This window comes from Telopea speciosissima, chromosome 2 (assembly GCF_018873765.1).
Source record: "Telopea speciosissima isolate NSW1024214 ecotype Mountain lineage chromosome 2, Tspe_v1, whole genome shotgun sequence".
Taxonomy (NCBI): domain Eukaryota; kingdom Viridiplantae; phylum Streptophyta; class Magnoliopsida; order Proteales; family Proteaceae; genus Telopea; species Telopea speciosissima.
Window position 1 is genome coordinate 81,342,925 of NC_057917.1, and position 21,079 is coordinate 81,364,003.

The following is a 21,079-nucleotide window of genomic DNA, read 5'->3' on the forward strand; positions in this document are numbered from 1 at the left end:
ATGTTTTGTGTCGTTTTATAACTCGAAGACCATGTGAGAGCCGTGTTGGACAAGAATCAGGAAACGCAGGTTCATGCTTTATGACACTTGTTTGTGCAGAAGCTCTAGTTTCCTGCAACGCAAGAGAAGATACGAGTGCGGTTGAGTTACTCCTGCTGCAACCCTTAAATTCAGTTTTTCTTGCAGTTCTGCTGTATACACGACAAAGAGTGGTTGTGGTGAGTTGTCATAGGAAATGCATTAAGAAGTAAGTTTTGAATAAAACTATGAAAATTTGGAGTTGGGTTTAAGAAGTTCTGGCTATTTTGGAAGTGATGCTTTATTCGAGTTCTTCAGAGGATTGACCCACTCTACATTAATTAATGGCTGTCTGCAATTTTAATGGTTTTCTTCTTCTGTAGCTGAGATTGGTTGTTTTTAAAGCTGACCCCACTTGGGAATTTGTAATGACTGTAAAGTTAAAATTTTTCTAAAACGGTGATCTTCAGCTGTTATTTTCCTCGGCGTGTTCTGTTGAGACCAGAGAACGAGGGAGGTTGGTGGCATGGATGGATGATTCTTGAGCTTTCAAGTTTCAACTTCATGGGTTTTCTGCTCTTCTTCTAAGGTCTCTGAATTTTTCTTCTTGTGGATTATCAGTTGGTTTATTTGAATTGGAGCTTACAAAAGATTGGTTTGGGAGAAGGAAGGATGATTGAAAGGGCAGATAGTGAATCAGGTGCCAAATTTATGGCTTCTGTGGCTTCTGTGGCTTCGACATCACTTGAAGACGAAGCTACTGATAGAGGTAACATGTGGGATTTGGAGCAAAAGCTTGATCAGCCCATGGACGAGGAGGCTGGAAGGATCAAGGATATGTACAGAGAAAAGGTGAGAGATAATAGGACTGTACTGTTTTAGCCTTTTCGCTTTTAGTTCTACCTTTTTTCATTCAAGAGGCTAGTCATGAAGAACACCTTACAAACTCTGCTTAGTTGGGTATATTGATGATACTAGTTCTAAAGATTCTTCTCACAGTATTACTCTGTTGTAAACTGTTTTGGTGGCTGATTTTCCAATCAAAGTTCTGGTGTTTGATCTGTTCATTGCCCGTATAATTGTATATTACTAGTCTGCACTTTTACTATTTAGGATGATTCATGCAGATGGAAGCATATGTGGGAGTTCATCGGTTGGTTTCAGAAATTTGGGTTATCATTTATTGGCAATAAGAATAATGGGACTTGGAACTAGTATTGGTTGCTGATCTAGTTCCCTTTTTCTTTTGCATCTTTCTCCAGAAATTTTCGGCAATGTTAATTTTGAGACTTGCATTCCAGAGTCTTGGTGTTGTCTATGGAGACCTGGGCACATCTCCCCTATATGTTTTCTACAATACATTTCCTCGTGCAATCGAAGATCCAGAGGACGTCATTGGAGCTCTCTCGTTGATTATATACTCACTTACTCTTGTTCCACTCCTCAAGTATGTCTTTCTGGTGTTGAGGGCAAATGATAATGGTCAAGGTAAACTAGTCTCAGACCATGAACTTGCTATATTATTGTTTGATTCTTTTGAATTGACAAAGTTTGGAGCAGACATTGAGCTTTCTGTGCATCTAGGCAGTCATATGCATTAAGATGTTTATTAATAAATACAGACGAAGCTATTAAAAATGCTTTTATGATCTTTTGTGTTGCATGAAGTATGTAACACACCACTGATTAAATGGATAAATCTATCATCGAAGAACAATGCGTTTCCATTTGTGGCAGATGGGGGGTGATAAAACAGAAAAGGGTTTCCACTTTATTAATTGTCATGCACCTTGCAATGACATCATATTTTAGATTTCATCTTCTCATTAAGATTTAAGTTTTTCTTTCACAGGTGATTATATTGTTCTCTTTTATGATGTGTGGAATAAATGCATCGGAGAAGGGGGAAAGATTTGTGAAATTCTAAAAATAAAATTGGGCAATAGGAATTGTCGTAGTCTATGAATATTCAGATTAAATAAACAACACAAATATGGAAACCCAATATAAGATTTTTTCTAACCATAGATTTTACACCTTTTTCATTAAGTTGATGTTAATAAAATCAGGATAAAATTCATCAATGCATAACGTCTCAAGTTAATTTAATCGTGGCCTTCAATGATTGTGCACCATTATAGCAAGCTACTATCTGCTATTTATATTGATGAGGTATTGATATCTTCCCAAAGGCTGATGTTCTGTGTTTTGCAGGTGGAACATTTGCTCTTTATTCATTACTCTGCCGACATGCAAAGGTGAAAACTATACCGAACCAGCACAGGAAAGATGAAGAGCTAACAACATACAGTCGACATGTATTCCATGAGAAATCATTTGCTGCAAAAACTAAGAGATGGTTAGAGGGACATGAATACAAGAAGAATGCACTTCTTATTCTTGTCCTTGCTGGCACTTGCATGGTGATTGGGGACGGGATTCTAACCCCAGCCATATCAGGTATTACACTTTCCATGTTTGAGCTGTTTAGACTTCATCTAACAATTTTTATTCATAAATTTTATCAGGTTAGGCATTTTAATTAATGCAGTAGAAGATAGGTGGGCTATATACTGTTCTAGCACAAACGTCCCTCGAATCCACAAGGTAGAAGATAAGGCCGAAAATGTCAAATTTCAAGCTGAAGATTACAAACCCTAAAGAGACCTTATATAATAGGTCAAATACAATTAAAAAAAAAAAGCTCTAAAATTCAAATATTGTGCCAAAATTCAAAATTCCCCAAACAGCCAAAAAATGTTCATCGAGATCTTTGATTTGATATATGATTCGCCCCATTTCGCCCTAATACCTCCGATCACTCCGGGTGGACTTCTGCTGATCCAACCGGCTCAAGAACTCATCTGATATCTCCTCTACATCATTAATTAAGGATGGAGTTACTATGGATGGTTACTGTGTTTGAAGACATGCAGATTTAAAATTTGTATTTAAAGGACTTCTCCATCTTCTTTCAAGTAGCTGTATTCTTTAACTCTATATAGTGAAATTAATATGAAGTTCGCTAATATTGGATCAAAATCTGTCTTTAGGTCTACCGTATCTATCTGGGCCTAATTGAGCCTTTTTAATATCGTGGTTATATAAGGATTATAAACCTAGCCCACTAACCCACATGAAATCAAAGATGTAATCTGTGTCTTGGCTGAGGGGTATATTTTCCATTGGTATTTTTCTGGCACAAATTTGGTATGACTTTCTATTTGATTAGGTTGGTAGTTCTTTCAATCCTATAAAGCATTGAAATGGATCAATACTGGCAAACTCCATTGCAACCTAGTGGTCACGGGTTCGAGTCAGAAAACAACCTCTCTGTGAAGCAGGGGTAAGGCTACATACATTATGACCCTCCTAGACCACACAGTGGAGGGAGCCTTGTGCACTGGGTACATCTTTGTTTTTTTCAATACTGGCCAACTCCAGCCCTCTGATAACTGATCTATGTAACTGGAAATCTGAGAATCAAATATATTTTTATGTTGTTGGTTCACGTAACCCCGTTTCATGGCTATCTATTTCCTACTCAAATAGGATATAACTTTTGTTAGTGACAAATACAGAAAGTAAAATCTTTCTATTCCGTATTCCTATCATGATCAGGATATGTAGCCATATTCCTAAGCCATTTTGGTTTGGAAATCCAAATGTTTGGAAGATCTATCTATAATTATTTATGTTTTAGTCTTTTTTATATCCTGGTCACAGAAAGCCAGTATAATTTTGTATCAAGTACAATATGAATCTTCCATTGCCAACAAAATACATTTACCTATCAAATAAAAAATAATTTATAATTTTTTGATAAATTTTCTGACTAGATGTTTGTCAAATAAAATAACCTACAGTATCTTCTCTAGAGTGTCTTAGTTAGGTGCTTTGATGCAACCTTGTTCATTTCTCTCTCTCATCATCGTTTTCCATACTCATTACACAGTTAATCTGTTCTACTACTTCAAAGTCTTAAAAATGCTACCATGAAGTATTTATGGAAGTCGAAACATTTTCTCCGTAATGTAGTTAAATGATGCTGAACCAGAGCCTTGATTAATTGATTTTTTTTTGTGTTGTAGTTCTTTCAGCTGCTGGGGGAATAAAGGTAGACCACCCTAATATGAGTAATGGTACTTTCTGCTTCTGAGACTATACGTGCAATTTTTTTTTATTTGTATGCTTCTTATTCCTTCTGTGAGAATCAACTATCTTCTTTCTTTCTGGGATCTGAAGTTTGCCTAATTCTTATAGTTTTGTCTGTTGTACAGATGTAGTTATCATTGTCGCTGTGATAATATTAGTAGGTTTGTTTAGCATGCAACATTATGGAACAGATAGAGTTGGATGGCTGTTTGCTCCAATTGTCCTTCTTTGGTTTCTCCTTATTGGAGGTATTGGTGCATTTAACATATGGAAGTATGATAGCACTGTTCTGAAAGCTTTCTCCCCAGTTTACATTGTTCGGTATTTCAGGCGAGGAGGGAAAGATGGTTGGACCTCCCTTGGAGGGATCATGCTTAGTATCACAGGTTATCTTTCTGTTATGCCATGCATTTTCTTCTCTAACTAGTCTATGCAAAGACTCTGATGGAAACACCTTGCATCTTAAGAATATAATGGGAACTTCTCACTGTTGCAGGGACAGAAGCACTCTTTGCAGACCTAGGAAATTTCCCAGTGTTGGCTGTTCAGATTGCATTCACAGTAATTGTGTTCCCTAGTCTTCTTTTAGCATACTCGGGACAAGCTGCTTACCTTCTGAAAAACCAGGATCATGTGGTAGATGCATTTTATCGTTCAATTCCAGGTCTGTTCTGATCTTACACTTTTCATTACATCTACTCCCATGTTGTAATTAAATTATACACTCATAGAAGTTGGTAATTGCTTATTTTGCAGGGGGTGTGTACTGGCCTATGTTTATTATTGCAACATTAGCTGCTATTGTTGCTAGTCAAGCCACCATATCTGCTACATTTTCAATTATCAAACAGGCCCTAGCACTTGGCTGTTTTCCAAGAGTAAAGGTTGTTCATACGTCAAAGAATTTCCTTGGCCAGGTATATATTCCAGACATGAATTGGATCCTCATGATTCTCTGCATTGCTGTCACTGCTGGATTCAAAAATCAGAGCCAGATTGGAAATGCATATGGTAAGTTTTTCTATTGGAGTATTCCATGCAATTTATTTGCTTTATTCCAATATTTTTCTTGCATGTACTTACATTCACCATTAACTTGCTACCGCCCACAACGAACTTTCCCAAGCTACCCAATGCTCTGAGAGATTTCCATTAGCCAAATCATCTAAAAGTTTTGTTTCAGCAACCTGTAACATCAGTGACTAAAATTTCATTGGATTAAGCAACATTTCCTGTCCATGAGTCTCAATCTTACTGAGTTTTCATAAGATCCAGCAAGGTGTAACAAGAGGAGCTGGAAGCCCTCAGCAGAAATTCATACATGGGATCTTTTACATGTACCTTCTTGAAAGTCTTCAGTGAGTTCCAAGTGAATTTGTAAGCTAATACCAGATCAGATGGATCTTTTGATTGCTAAAATTCTAGGCTGGTTGTTAAAGACTTTATATTGGAGAAACTGATATATGAACATTGTGATGGTCGTAACCGAAATTCATACATGGGATCTTTTACGTGTACCTTCTTGAAAGTCTTCAGTGAGTTCCAAGTGAATGTGTAAGCTAATACCAGATCAGATGGATCTTTTGATTGCTAAAATTCTAGGTTGGTTGTTAAAGACTTTATATTGGAGAAACTGATATATGAACGCTGTGATGGTCGTAACAGAAATTCATACTGCAACTAGACTGGTTGTTGCAGACTTTACAGTAATATGCCTCAGGAATTTTATTTTAATTTTCTATCATTCAGACGGCATAATCAATCTTCATGGAAGGGATTGGAGTCATCATTGTTTAATTCCTTATCTCCTAGCTTAGTTGCCCCCCACTTAGAGTTTGAAGTCCCTCCATTTTAATCCCATGTTTTTCGCCATAGCATGGTAAGTAGGACTGCATCATTAACACTTGTTTTCAACTTCTAGACCCAAACAAGTGAAATGAAAGAGAATTCTTTCACATCAGGTTGGAGAATTGCTTCTTCAATCAGTGACAAGCAGACTGATGGCTACACTTGGTGCCTTCACAGATGAGAGAGAGAGATGGCAATATGGAAGAGGCTGGAGCTGTGGCTTGTTAGAAAAACAGGCTAGGGGTGGTGGCTGATAAGACATATGTTAAAAAAAATTGCTGGCAATGGATTGACTCTTACAAATGAGTCCTATTTGGCAGTGCAGACATATTGTAGGGAAGCAAAGGGTTGTGTATCATGTTATAATTGGTGAAAAATTGTTGGGATACTCATTGGGTATTCGTTGTCTGTGCTAAACAGTTAAGAGAATTAGAGAAGGAAGCTGAAAAATAAAGTGCGCATTAAGGTTATGTGGAATGTATCCCTACTTATGATGCATAATAATGATATCATGATATGCAAATAACTCTTGGGACTATAAAATCATCTTAATACATTTTAATGTTTTCTTTTCTACATTAAGAATGTTTGGAAGATCCATGAATCATATATTCTTTGACTCATATCTTTCCTTTTTGTATTTCCTCTTAAATTCTGATACTATTACAAGTTATTTACCTTGGAATTACAGTTACAGATAGAATCTTTCTTGTGTCAAAAATAGGAACAGCGGTTGTGGTAGTCATGCTGGTGACGACATCTCTCATGATTCTAATCATGTTGCTTGTTTGGCACTGCCATTGGAGTCTTGTCCTAATCTTCACCATTTTATCATTAGCCGTGGAACTATCATACTTTTCAGCTGTACTTTTCAAGGTTGATCAAGGTGGTTGGGTCCCGCTTGTAATTGCATCTGCCTTTCTTATCATCATGTATGTCTGGCATTATGGAACAGTGAAGCGTTATGAGTTTGAGATCCACAGTAAGGTTTCCATCGCATGGATTCTTGGTCTAGGTCCCAGCTTGGGGTTGGTCCGAGTCCCTGGTATAGGCTTTGTGTACACTGAATTAGCTAGCGGGGTGCCTCATATTTTTTCTCACTTTATCACCAACCTTCCTGCCATCCATTCTGTTGTTGTATTTGTGTGTGTAAAGTACCTACCTGTATACACAGTGCCTCAAGAAGAGAGGTTCCTTGTAAAACGGATTGGACCTAAGAATTACCATATCTTTCGGTGTGTTGCAAGGTATGGTTACAAGGATCTCCACAAGAAGGATGATAATTTTGAGAAGATGCTCTTTGACAGCCTTGTCCTATTTGTCCGTCTTGAGTCGATGATGGAGGGATGTTCAGATTCAGAAGAATACAGTTTGAATGGTCTGCAAACCATGAACTGTCTGCAAACCATGAAGTCAGGGGACTTCCTACTAACAGAGAACAGCAGCACATTCACTTCCAACATGGAGCGCACAATATCAGACGAGGACTCAATTGTTCCCATGAAGTCCCCATTGGCAGCCAACATTGTGAGGTCATCAGGGCAGACCAGCCAGAATGAACTGGATGAGTTGGAGTTCTTGACCAATTGCAGAGATACTGGGGTGGTGCACATACTAGGGAACACAGTGATAAGGTCAAGAAGGGATTCAAGGTTACTTAAGAAGATTGCAATAGATTACATTTATGCATTCCTTAGGAAAATATGCAGGGAAAACAGTGTGATCTTCAATGTTCCTCATGAGAGTCTCTTGAATGTGGGGCAGATATTTTATGTGTAATTCTTTTGACACTGGTTCAATGAGAGAAATCATGCTTACATGTATTCACTTGGTTGTTGGGTTGTCTATGGTATGGTTGGTGTCTATGGCCTAAACCATTTTCACAGCGCTAGTTGTGGCTAGGTAGGGATGGCAATGGAGTGGGTTAAATGGAGACCTGCTAGCTCCGCCCCAGCCCTAATGGAGCGGGTTTGGTATAACAGATATAGGGTTCGGGAAATTTAGGGTTGTAAAGTTGATGAGTCCTATTTATGTATGCGAGGGTGGGGCCTTGGTGCAAGGTTGCTACATTGTGACCTAGTGGTCGTGGGTTTAAACTGGGACACAGCCTCTCCCCGAAACATGGTTAGGCCGTATATATATATCTGTTCCTCTCCAATAGCGGGAGCCTTGTGGGTACACTTGTCCATGCATGTGTTATGGGACTATGGAGTGGGGCGGGGCGGGGTTTGGCTAGCTCAACTGTGCCCTGTGTCCGCCCTGTTCCTATCCATGATCAGCACAGTTTGGCAACTTTCGTAGACTCCATTGATGAGAGTTGAGCTACGGTCATAGACAGTCTGGACAGAACGCAGGACTTTTCCCAAATAAGAGTCCCAAACAAAGCAATTTTTTAGAAAACCCAACAACTTGACCAAACAATATCCTTAGGTCACAGCTGACGCTGGCAAAAGATTAGTTTTCCATATTTCTAATGGATATCATCACCTCTCACTTGGAAAGTTTAGGTTAGAACTTAGAACTTAGAAGTATGACTTTGAACAATCACTTTCACATGCCAAACCTGACGGTAGAAAGCTTGATACTATTATTGAAGGTCCGTTTGGTTAAACATAATAGAGTATAGAAGGAAAAACCATTTCGTAACTATCAATACATAACTAATTTTTATAACATTTTTGACAAAATGACCCATATATAGTTTTAATAATAGGTGAAGAGATTCCTACTTCACAGGTTTCGACCTAGTTCTTGATCCATGATTGTGAGACACGAGTACAATTGTACAAGCCTCAAGCCTAAGTTTTCACAATCAAGGCACAAACCAATTGACCAAGTTTCGGCAAACAAGGCTTTTGAAAGTTCTTGGGTGTCTCTGTAATTAGGCTAAAATTCCAAGGGTATCTGTGAAATTGGCAATAACAAAAGACAGAAGAAAAGATGAGGAGGAAGAAGGATTAAAAAAAGCAAGAAATCAGGAGACTTGCAACATCGAGGTTGAAGAAGAACAAGAATCCCATACCCACTGTTATTGTTTTGAGTAGGTGTGTAGAGAGCGAGAGTGAAGTAAAATTAACAAACTTTTCCCCCCTCTCCCCCCCCCCCCCCAGAATTTTTTTCGTGTACGGTTCCCTGACCGGTGCGGTTTCCTAGTTCCTCTCACAAGAGGGTGGACCCCACCTAGGTAGACTGTTCGGTCAGGTGCCTCGGGTGGGTCCCACCCCCCTCTTGTGAGAGGAACTAGAGAACCGCATCAGTCAAGGAACCGTAGACGATAATTGTCCCCCCCCCCCCAACCCCCAACCCCCAACCCCCAACCCTTTTTTTTTTTTGACTTTGCTTCCAACCAACTACCGTTTGAACACTTTTTTTTTAATTGGGAGAAAGGATGCTCTGATCACATGCGGTGTGTGGGCTCCTATGCTAGACACAGGGCTGCACAAAATGACCCCAACGGCCCCATGGAAAAGCAAAAATTCTTAAGGATGCGACGATTATTTTACATGATTATGTGTTTGGATACAGGGGCACACACCACCAGGTAACGTTCTCTTTCTTTCTTTCTTTTTTTTTTTTTTCACTTAGTTTTACTTCACTTCGTTTTACCAATTAATATTTAATTTCACCTCACTTTACGACGACTTACCAAGACTTGACCCAAAAAGAGAGAAGAAAAAAAGATCCAAGACAATTGTTTTGCAACAAGTAATGAAATAGATTTTTTCTATGAAGCCTCATAAATCTATGGATTTACTTTTGGGAAAAAAGTATTCTCTATGGCATAGTTTTTTGCCACATGAGTCTGATTTTGCAATTCTTCACCCCTTGGGGCTTGGGGCCACCCACGTGATTTTCATGGTTCTCATGGGTCTTGGCAAGGGTGTAATCAGGCCAGGCTATACCGGGTTTTTTAAAACCCAACCCAATCTCGGTCCTCTTAGCTCAACCCAGGCCCAACCTAACCCCAAGCTGGGCTGGGATATAACAACCCAGACCCATCCCGACCTTGTTTGACCTGAAATGGCCAGATTGACCCTGATTGACCCAGGTAGCCTTTTTTTCGGTCATTTCAGAGCTAGGCAAACTCTATTTTGTGACATATTACCGTATTTCATGGTAAGAATCTTTGTGATCTTCCATAAATTTCCATGAATTAGTTTCACTTCCAAAGGGACCAAAGTCTGGATTTAAAAGATGATGAGCTCTTACAGTGTAATGTTCATAGATTATGGAAACAAAGCTGAAGATATTTGTGCATTGTGGTGGGGTAAAGAGATTATTGATGTGATCATGTTGTACGGGGATCCAGCTAAGCTAATAGAAAAACAACATGTGGCATCACATAAGGGAGGCCATAATGAGGATATAGCAAGAGTAGATGCTACTCTTGAGGATTTGATGAGTGATGACTCGAATGAATAGAGAAGAAGAGAAGGGTGTGCCAAAGTTGCAGAAGAGGGTTGATGCATCAGGAGGAAGGAAAAGGGGAAAGTTGGCTGGGAAAAAGAGGGTTTGTTTAAATTTTAAACTGAAATTTTATGGTTAAAGGGTTAGCTAGACAGCCTATCCACCTAAGTCACATGGAAAGATAATGTGACAATCAGACCACTGGATATCCTTGAAATTATCCAATTTCAGCTTCAAATTCAACCAGTTACCCTCTCTTATATGTCCATGCACTCCCTTAGTTATACATAGGGTGAACAAGAGCAAGAAAGCCTTGTCCCCTCTTCAAGAACCTAAATAGAAATAATGAGGACAGTTAGACACATTGGTTTCACCTTCTGAAAATTGCCACTCAGATCTTAGCATAAAACCAAGTATTACTAAATACTAAATCCTGCCACTACAAGTCTAAAACAGATAATAATTATACCATGACTAAGGCATAATACACACCACTAACACCTGTCCCAAGATTACCAGGAAAAACAAACTTACCACAAGCCTTGTACATTTGACATAAATCACTTACTACTAGTTATAACTAAACAGCATGGGCAGAACCTTGAAACAGCCCTTACCCCAGGCGCCATCAGGCATTGGTTTGCTGCTGTTGAGATTGCTGAGTTTGTTGCTGCTGCGGAGGGTGAGGCCATGGGATACTAGGCACATATGGCACAGGTGGGTGAGGCTGGGAAGCATACAGCGCTGCTGCTGGGGCACCCACTTGGTGAGGTGGAGGCACATAGTAGTATGGGATAGAATCTGCTGGGGCACCAACTGCGGGTACCCGAGGAATCCCAAGTCCTTCCTCCTTCAACTCTTCCCTTGGAACAATGTCAACCAAAAAGTCAAATATGTCGGTCCTCGTTATGGCAGCAGCAATGTCATTCTTCTGCAGTGTTCGTCGCTTGTTCTCCTCTGTATGGATCCATGATCGCAGTGTTAATTCCAAGATGAACATCTCGCAGGCCTTTGCAAATACAACCGGAGCCTCAGCTGATATCATCCGGACATCCTCATCAGCCTTCATTATCTTCTTGATCCGAGCAAGCGGGAGGCTGTGGTTCTTGAAGTCGGTTGTTTGCTCGATCTCTTGGATCTGATTGCCCCAGAAAACCTGAAGTTGTTGATGTTGCTGCTGTTGCTGTTGATGGTGGAAGTGCTGAGCCTGCTGGTATGCAAGTTGGTGTTGAGAAGCAGAGAAGGCAGCCGCTGGCTGGGTTGAAGTGACTGCTACTGCAGGGGCACCTGACACCACCATGGGTCCAGTTTGGTAGGGGGTTGAGTAGGACACTTGATCTGCACTTGCTCCTGTCACTGGCTGTTGCTGCTGCTCTTCAGATTGATCCATGCCCAATTTCTAGAAGTTTCTTTTGCCTTGTTCAACTTAGTTGCCTCCAACCATGACTTCAAAGAAGTAACAAACAGGCCCAAAGACGTAGTAGCATCCTGGTACACAAATGTTAAAATTTAGAAGATCGAGTAAATGAAAATAATGCAGAGAATATTAAGTCAGGCTAGCTGATTCTGAACCTGAAGTACTGACAAGTGGTTCGGGTGAGTTTGAACTAATAAGAAGCAAATCAATCAGCATCTAGTAAATTCCTACTTATTCTTGGAACCAGTGCGATCCAAATAAATTCCTTGAGTTCATTGCTAAAAATATTCTTCAAATATTTCTAAGGATTCACACAAAAGACTTGGACCACCTCTTTCTGGTGAGAAATAAACAAACTTACAGAGCTATCGAATGGCTTAGTTTCTAGTTTCATCCAATATTTGTCCTCTCAAAGGTAGTAGAAAATAGAAACTACATCTAAGTACAGTTATTCAAAGCTGGAGTAAACAGTCAGTAATCTGCTCCAGAGAAACCTCATAACAAGTTAATTAAGTAATTATATTAATTTACACTTTCTTGAACCTTAATAAGCATCGGCGGTTTTCACTTTGTTAGTGTTTTGCTTCCATTTGTGATGATTATAAGCCCAACTCCTGCACAGCCCAATGATCATGTCTAGCATTCCTTACAAATAAGAACACAAATAACTATTACCAGAGACTTTGCAAAATGTTCTTTTTGAAGAAAGATATTAATTAGTATCTGTGAAGCATCTGAGCCATCCGAAGGAACTTCAAAAGTTCTAAGAGATACATTAGATTCCCCCCCCCCCCCTCTCCACCCCCTAAATAATAATAATAATAATAAAAGACAAACGATCAAATTAACACCACGTTTACCTAACATGTCCACCAAGACAAAGTCCAGACATGAAAATGAGTTTTTTCAGTAAGGGTGCCAAGTTTTGAATTTTTAGATCTAATTCCTAGCTGAGCTAACCCACCCATGACTACAGAAGTATCCAATTAGCATTCCATCAAACTCAAAGGAGTGGGTATTACAAGACCTTACAATAAGGTAAAGACTGGGCTCTAGAAGAATCACCTATTCTCACCCTAAAACCTATGACTTATTCTTTCCATCAATATAAGAAAATTTATAAATCTTAATCCCTTCCTACCTCTGAATGTTCAACCTAGCAATCATTAATATATTACCTTCAGCACATCAGACCGTAGTGGGATTGAAGCCCTACATCTCCAATCCAGAATAAATAAATTGCATCCATCTTAATCCAGGCTTTTTTTAGATCAACCTCAAAATTATTTAATTCCATGCATCTTAATCCTGAATTTTGTTAGATCAACACCATAATTATTTGCCCCACAACGTATCCCAAAGAATGAAATAATATCAGTAGAAACAACACCATTCTCATCTGTGAAGTTATGTTTCTCTTTCCAGCAAGTTACCAATCTGTCCATGTCACTAAATGTGAACTTGATGAGATTGTAGCATCTAATGAAGTGATTGGTGAAACCAACAAAGGTGGTGCCCAAAGTGAGAAATTGATTGTACATGTAAATTAAGGATATGACAAACACTGGCATGTTTGTCAGACAAGTAAATTCATCCCCATGATATATCCTCAATGATTTAACAATAAGTCCGCTGCAGTAAATTGCAGCAGGGAAAAACCCGCTTCCATTTTCTCACATACACATTCCCGAAAACCTTCACCTACCGACTGCATGTGTGCTTCTCTTTAATGGTTTTTGAGCGATGTTACAGAGACCATCATTTCTGACCTCCAAACCATCAGCAACTTTATTTTCCAGGTTGCATGAACAATAACCATCCAGCGATGTCTAACAAATTAAGAAAAGAAGACTAATAACCAGAAGGTCAATTCACCCAAAAAAAAAAACAGAAGGTCAAGCTCTCCATTAAAATACTTAAGATCATCTCAGTATCTGGAATTCCTGCATCATGAAAACTCAGACCATTTCATGTAAGAAACTGAATCCAATTCGAATTACCAACACATAGATGGCCACCATTGAAACGGGCAGCTATCATAAGAGTCAGCTCTATTCAAAATCCTATCCTATTTTCTTTTCTGTTTACATTCATAAAACTAATAACGGTGATAAAAGCAGTTTCAAACAAAATATCCTATTTTCTCCAAAGGGGGTGACGCAATTCCTGCACTTCATTGGATTTTTAACTCCATAAATTCAAGTGGAGGTTGGAACTTGGAACTAATATAGGTTGCAAGAGTTGAACTGGGCAGATCAAGAACTAATTCCCATGATGTGGGCAAACCTGACCTGATCCAACACAAACTTGCATGAAATTCCATGAAAATTTGAAATCTAGAGATATAAAGGCAGTATAAAAGGAAAATAAATGCCTTCCCAGAAAATCATTTGGCAGTGGGAGCCCATCTTTTCCTTCCAAGTCTGCACCTTTCTTTGATTGGCCTGTCCTCTGAATTCAATGCAAATAAGTCTTATTGGGTGTAAGAATATCTAAACAAGAGAACCAGTGATCAGAAGAGAGGAGAATGGATGGAAAGGGGGACTGTCTAGAGTAGAAGAATTTGATACCAGGCAGTTCCCCCCCCCCCCCCCAATGTCTTTATTTATACCCAACAGATTACACCTTTTGTTTTTGGAAAGCGCCTTCTCCTTTTTGATTGGATTTATTATCTCATTGGATGAATGGTTTTGACGAGACGCTTGGATTCTCAGTAATGCACCCAAGGCTCTCCATCAACCGTTTCCTTAACTATTCTTTGCCTGGATCCGCCACTCCAACCCTAATACATAATAGAGAGGACCTTTCCTTTTCATTCATTCGAATGATCCTATTTTCTGTTCGCTACAGATTACCGACGCCTGCCAAAGGACGAATGGACTGAAGCTCCACCTCTACATACCTAAGAAATGTCTGAATGAAGCCTCTATGCCAGCTTTGCTGAAGGGCTCTTATTGCTGACAAAAGATCCAGAGAAAAAGATAAAGCTGCTTCAAAAGTCAATTCAAGGTATCCTTTTTTTTTTTTTAGTATTAGCTGTCATTGATAGAGTGTTTCGGCGGGAAATCGTTAAGTTTGTTAGAGTCCTGGTCCGTCATGGCAGAAGTCACGGGTTCGAACCCCTCCTGGTGGAATAAGTCGAAGTTGCGGGATCCTGGGTACAACAAATGGATGGAATCGAGCGAGCGGGAAGAAAGAGTCCGGTTTCAGAGACTTGATCAACTTTGTAATCATGGATCATCAACAAATCCCTAAATGCTTCTATATTTTGTCGCCACGGAAAAGGTTCAAGTAAGGAAACGAGTGGCCTTTTGTTTTGAGGAGTTTCCCTTGGACAGACGAAGTTCTTTGGAATTGAGCTCTGACTTTCCTTACCCATCCCTTTCGAATGATTTAGTGTAATTGATTGTCACACTCTCTCTAGACCCAACCATGGCCAACAATAGTGTATACAAGAAAGAGCCAGCTTTGCCAGATCGAACAAAACCGTCTTAGAGCACAAGTCAAGCTCATGATAGGCGAGCAATCACGCACATGGTTTAGCGGTTTGTTGTGTTGTGCGGTCTTCTTTCAGGACCCGATGCTTTATTTTTGTTGTTTCAGCCTATGTTTTGGAGCGCACTTCAAGCTGACAACTTGTAGCCTTTGAGTCAGGGAGCGAATCCGCTTCATCTGCTTAGGACTTCAATACTCAAATCTCGAAAAGGAAGATTCCCCTATCGAGTCACATTACAATGTACCACTCAGCAACTATATTTAACATTGGGGACCTTTTCTGGTGAAAATCTGCAACTGCTATTGGCCCAGCATCTTCTAAGAAATGGTTACTCAGCCTACTATGATGGAGAGGTTAGGGGGAGGGGAAGAAATCTGAGAAGGGGATATCAAAGTTGTAGGGGAGAGGGGAAATCGCATAAGAAGAAGGGGGAGAGAAGAAGATTGCACAATCACTCTGGCCACACAGGCACTCACCAACACTTCACTATTCCATTCTTCAAATTTCTGAGTTCTAATTGCAGTTACATGTACTTAAATAAAAAAGAAACCTACTCTAATTTGGAAAGTCAAATTAATTAGGAAACTAAATCCTAGTAGCTATATCCTACTTAAGCTATTAAAATAAAATATTGCATGTTAATCACAAATTAGAAATAAATAAAAATTCTAACATATCCTACTAGCCAAAGACCCAAATTGGACCAGGTTCATCTCTATCTGGGTTCTCAAACGGGTTTGGGTCGGTCCAAAGTAGTGCAATTCCATCAATTTCCCCGGTGTTGAGAAAAACTTGCCCACGAGTTTTGTAAAATAAGAGAATCAGCACCACTTGATTGGTATCCACAAACATCCGCTTTGATGGGGGCGATGATCCAACACATCTCATGATCAACCGTCACGATATTCCGATGGTCATTAACAAAAGACATCTCTTCGATGGGGATCTGATCGTGGGGTTTCACAACTGAAATTGGACCGTCGATCAATTCTTCAACTGCAATCTTGATCGGACCATTCACTTTAACTTGGTCATCACGTTAGGTGTCCACCTCTGATCTGCCTTCTGAAGATTCTATCATGCTTGACATTGTATCATAGAAGTGGTTATTATTATTGGCAAACTCCCGAAAACCTGAAATTAAAAGGTTATGTTTGCAATTTACGAAACCCATCTCTAATCGAAAGGAGTACATCGTATCGATTAACCTCCATGATGTAATGGGTTTAAGATAACAATAACAGAAATGTAATTTATTCAACTGCAAACTAAAGAGAAGGATAGAAGGTAGTGTAACGTATTGGTGGAAAGGGGTAAACTTGGAAGAAAATAAAAAGAAAGACAAAATAGAAGAATAGAAGGGAGGGGACCATAGTTGTCAAGGCATCGCCTAGGCGTCCAGGCACCTTTCTCTCGCCTTGATTTCTAGTCTCACCTTGGTCACCTAGGTGTCGCCTTGTTGCTGTCGACTTGGTTTTTTAACCACCCCCCCACTCTCGATCGCCTTGGTTAGCCTAGGCACCTTAACAACCATGGAGGGGACAATTTTGGAAAGAAAAAAAAAAAGAAGTAATTAACGAATAAGTGGGAGAGGGGGTTGATTCTAGAAATAAAGAAAATAGGTTATAAAAGAGATAAGACTTAAAAGATAGGGGTGTAATGGGAAAATAAGGGTAAAATTTTTTTAATATGAGGACTTATCGTGTTGCCTTGGAGAGGAGTGGAAATCAATTCGGAATGTTCTTTTCCCAGTGAACAACCAGCGGAGAACATAGTTGTCAAGGCGCCGCCTAGGCATCCTGGCGCTTTGGTCAACTTGGACGCCTTGGCCGCCTACTTGGTGTCGCCTTGCTTTTTTACCCTCTCCAACGCCTTGGGTCACCTAACTGCCGTGACAACTATAGCGGAGAATGGAGGAGTTCAAGTTTGACGTGGATTCTGGGCTTCAATGTCAACAAGGAACTATGATCGGTGGAGTCCAAGTATGACAATGAGTTCGAACCAGGTATGCTTTCTTTTTTTTTTGGTTTGATGCCTCTCGTTAATGTCTCATGCTCTCTTCTCTTCACCCTTTTTATTTCCCCACTCGATTGAGCCCTAGGAGGAAAAGGGAAGGTGGTGGGTTACTACGAAAAGCAAAGGGGTTTTGCATTTCTGGTTGAAGTCAAGGGATGGGGGAATCAAAGGGGAAGGGTTGGTTTTTCCGCGGGGGGGGGGGGGCTGAACCCTGCCAAACGAAATCACAAGGGGAAGAATAAGAGGGCGGTGGGGTTGGTTTGTGGGGCTTCGAAGGGGTGGTGAGCAAAATCGGGTTTTTTTTTTTTTTTTGACTTGCTGGTATACACAGCAGAATGGCAATGGGAAAATGAGGTTAGGGAAGGAGACTGAGGTAAGAGAGATTGACAGGGAAGGGAATGAGAGAGGTTGATGAGTAAGGAGATGGATCCTTCGACTCTAATACCAAATTGGTGGATCGCCGGTTAAGAGAAGGGAATAAATCTGAGAAGGGGATATCAGAGTTGCAGGGGAGAGGGAAAATTGCATAAGAAGAGGAGGGGGGGGGGGGAAGAAGATCGCACAATCACTTTGGCCACGCAGGCACTCACCAACACTTCACTATTCCATTCTTCAAATCTCTGAGTTCTAATTACACAGTTACATATAATTAAATAAAAAAGAAGCCCAATGTGAAAAGAAATCTACTCTAATTTGGAAACTCAAATTAATTAGGAAACCAAATCCCAGTAGCTATCTCCTACTTAAACTATCAAAACAAAATATTGCATGTTAATCCCAAAATAGAAATAAATAAAAAATCCTAAAATATCCTACCAGCCAAAGACCCAAATTGGACCCGGTTCATCTCCATTTGGGTTCTCAAACGGGTTTGGATCAGTCCAAGGTAATGCACCTGCATCATACTAGCTTCATCTCTCCCAGACCATGATTTATATAGTGCCAATATCAGTTCAAGTTTGTTCACACTTCTCTTCATAGGTTGTTGAACAATTGAAAGATCACATGGAAATAATATCTTTAACAATAAATAATCATAATTCAGAAACAACGTTAGGAACTCCAATCATGTTGAGAGGGATTTGACTTGGGCCAAATGCAGCATACTTCAAAGCAGGTCAATTTTAGCCCTCCCCATGACCTTTTAACACCTCCAATTTGCACTGTCACTCAAATTTGATACTAGCAAAATATTGAAAACCCCTATGCTATGCCAATCACAAAAGCTCACAAACTATCTTTTTTAATTTGTAATAGGGAGTCCTCCCCAACCCCCACCCCCAAGTAATGAGTTTAGGTTGGAAATTTACAATCACAATGTATGTATGTTAAAAGAAAATATTGTATCACCAACGAAAAGGATGTATTTGCAACTCAAAACAAAACTACATGAGGTCAGTCACCCATAGGGCATGCATGCAAGGATAACATATACAGGCATACTGAAGCAACACTGTTTGCGACGATTTTCTTTTTTCTACAGAAAATATTTGCATTGATCAAACCTTCAACCAACATAAACCAAGACAAAAGATTTTCCTCCATGGAAGAAGTCAAACATGGATACCCTTTAATGAAGAATCCAACTAATTACGTTGGTAAAGTGCGAAAGTGTTCATATCACAGCCCTAGATTTATAACCCATCAGCACCTCCTGGACACACGGAGACTGGACAGTGATCCAGCTTGCCTACTAAATGAACAAAAAGGATGTGGAAGGGCCAGAACTTTTTTATGAGAAGAAGTTCCTGACCACTAAAATGACCCATCAAAAAGGATCCTAAAAGATGCTATTTAAGAATGAATTAAAGATCTCCTATCTTCTTCCTTCTATACTTGATCTAGTCGGCTATACATGATCCGACTGAAACTAAAGCCAAGTTCGCCGCAAGTGAAGTTCAACTATTCCAGACCATAGCCATTACAAACTAACATAAGATCAAACAAAATACAATTGGGAAGAAGAGAAAACATAACAACAACCAAAGTTTAAATTAAAACAAACAGGAGAAAAGAAAATTCCTTTACAATAATAGAATCAAGAAACTTATCATTTTATCGCCAGAAACCCTAACAAATGATAAGAGTAATGAATTAAAGCTTTTGCATGCAAAAACCCAAAAGCTTAAAACTACACTCACACATCATAGTACCTGAGGAAACCACAGACATCAAAAGGAAAGTTGCATCAAGGATTGCATTAAGAGGGTTTCTACCAAGCCAAGCTGAAGCATTGAAGAGCTCTGTAATGGTGAGCCCTAGAGAGAGAAAGAGGTGAAAAGTGGGAGAGGGGCTTTTGAACTTTGAATAGAGTCCCTGGGGGGAGAAAGAGGGAGTTGCAGGGAATCAGTTACTAATGCCACGTGTAAACAAAGAACGGCATTTGACAATGGTCAGAACCGTCATACGTTCCACGTGGCGAAATCTGATTGGAACATTGTCAGTAAATGTACGGAAACGAAGAGCGTTAGTGGCATTTTAGTCATTTTATGATCGGTACGGTAACCTTCTAATACACGCGAAGACAGGCGTGGGTCCCATACTATAATACCTTCACGTGCAGGTGCAGCACTACGAATCTCTACCTACCGAGCTACCCATGCGATTTTGCCACTTGGTGCCACAGACGTTTCACGTGTCAATCTAAACGTTAAACTCGAGATGGCATGAAAACCGACGTTTTGGCATCGTACTCATCGCAATTTGTATGATCTTATGGTTTTTTAACTCCTTTGCCATCGTCCGATTAAAAGCCATGAGTAAACATAACTCAGGTCGAAAAACGGGTAAGATCCACCCGAATTTAAGCCGTCGGGCACTTCTCACCTCATTGGAAATCCACCTAATGAATGCCCAATGAAGTATCGGATGACTGGGCTGGCTGACACACATTCTTGAGCACGGCGGGCTCATTAGAGAGGACCTGGATCCTCACAATTTAACCCATATCTATATTGTACTCTTATTTTTTATCATTTTTTTAAAACTTGAATATTCATTGGGATTCAGGCCAGCCCCTAGAAATTTTATTAGAAAATAGCACAAAAATTGATTACACAGGGGACATAACTCGCATGACTCCAAACCCATAAGAAGAACAATATAATTCTCTCACACAAGATACTCTGGAAAATCCAAGACCAAAAACCAAGAATTACTTTCTAAACACTGGCAAACCAGCTTTATTTTCACGAATAATGCGTTGAACATCTGCCTATAAATTCTATTCAGAAAAATAAGTTTTATTATTAGTCTCTGCACAGGCCAAGTTAGCTAACCAGTCTACTACCCGAATTTTGTACTCATCTCTAAATCATCTGCTCTGTGCACTATATAAGACTATTCAATCGATTGGTTACCAATTCATAATCGGGCTCAAGGTAATTAGGGCAATCGTGCTACAATCAACCTTTACACAGACTAATTAACTAATTGGTCTATAGATGGGCCGTAAACAGGTTATAATCGTGATATAAACGGTCATCTATTGATTGGTCCAAATCAGACGACTCTTGAACCAATACCTTACACTAGAAATGCCCAAATTTTAATTGATCGATGCGTGAACCTGACATGTTTAGTAATCGGTCAGACTCGGGCTTCGACCAGTTGGTTCAGGTTGGGCCTACTGATGTGGGCTAACTTTTGATAGCCCTACGCATATATCATCTATTCATAGTGAGGGATCATCTCAAGGTAGTAGAGTAGCTAACAAAAACAGA

General features: G+C 39.7%; 2 protein-coding genes across 4 annotated transcripts; one reads left to right on the plus strand and one right to left on the minus strand.

Annotated features, from left to right (window-relative positions):
- The first annotated feature begins 205 nt into the window (after positions 1-205).
- LOC122651748 (potassium transporter 11-like) lies at positions 206-7,846 on the plus strand. Of its 3 annotated transcripts, none has more exons than XM_043845271.1 (8): positions 206-870; positions 1,281-1,506; positions 2,233-2,478; positions 4,110-4,160; positions 4,299-4,559; positions 4,670-4,837; positions 4,930-5,184; positions 6,746-7,846. In XM_043845271.1, exons 1-8 carry the CDS (start codon positions 691-693, stop codon positions 7,798-7,800), a joined length of 2,442 nt encoding a protein of 813 aa, XP_043701206.1. In that variant the 5' UTR covers positions 206-690; the 3' UTR covers positions 7,801-7,846. The 3 variants fall into 3 exon arrangements, with proteins under 3 accessions (XP_043701206.1, XP_043701208.1, XP_043701207.1); XM_043845273.1 differs by lacking the exon at positions 6,746-7,846 and adding an exon at positions 6,135-6,246; XM_043845272.1 differs by lacking the exon at positions 1,281-1,506 and having other exon boundaries at positions 740-870.
- A 2,961-nt stretch (positions 7,847-10,807) lies between these two features.
- Positions 10,808-19,683, minus strand: LOC122653179 (nuclear transcription factor Y subunit C-2-like). Its single transcript, XM_043847121.1, has 2 exons — positions 19,574-19,683; positions 10,808-11,916 (listed from the first exon to the last, which is right to left on the minus strand). The coding sequence occupies exon 2, from the start codon at positions 11,816-11,818 to the stop codon at positions 11,057-11,059; it is 762 nt and encodes a 253-aa protein (XP_043703056.1). The 5' UTR covers positions 11,819-11,916; positions 19,574-19,683; the 3' UTR covers positions 10,808-11,056.
- Between the last annotated feature and the right edge of the window lie 1,396 nt (positions 19,684-21,079).

Bases quoted from the DNA above. Each gene is read 5' to 3' on its own strand.
- LOC122651748 (XM_043845271.1), top strand. From the start codon at position 691: ATGATTGAAAGGGCAGATAGTGAATCAGGTGCCAAATTTATGGCTTCT. The intron at 4,161-4,298 runs GTACTTTCTGCT...TCTGTTGTACAG, and splicing joins CCACCCTAATATGAGTAATG to ATGTAGTTATCATTGTCGCT. The intron at 5,185-6,745 runs GTAAGTTTTTCT...TGTCAAAAATAG, and splicing joins CCAGATTGGAAATGCATATG to GAACAGCGGTTGTGGTAGTC.
- LOC122653179 (XM_043847121.1), bottom strand. From the start codon at position 11,818: ATGGATCAATCTGAAGAGCAGCAGCAACAGCCAGTGACAGGAGCAAGT.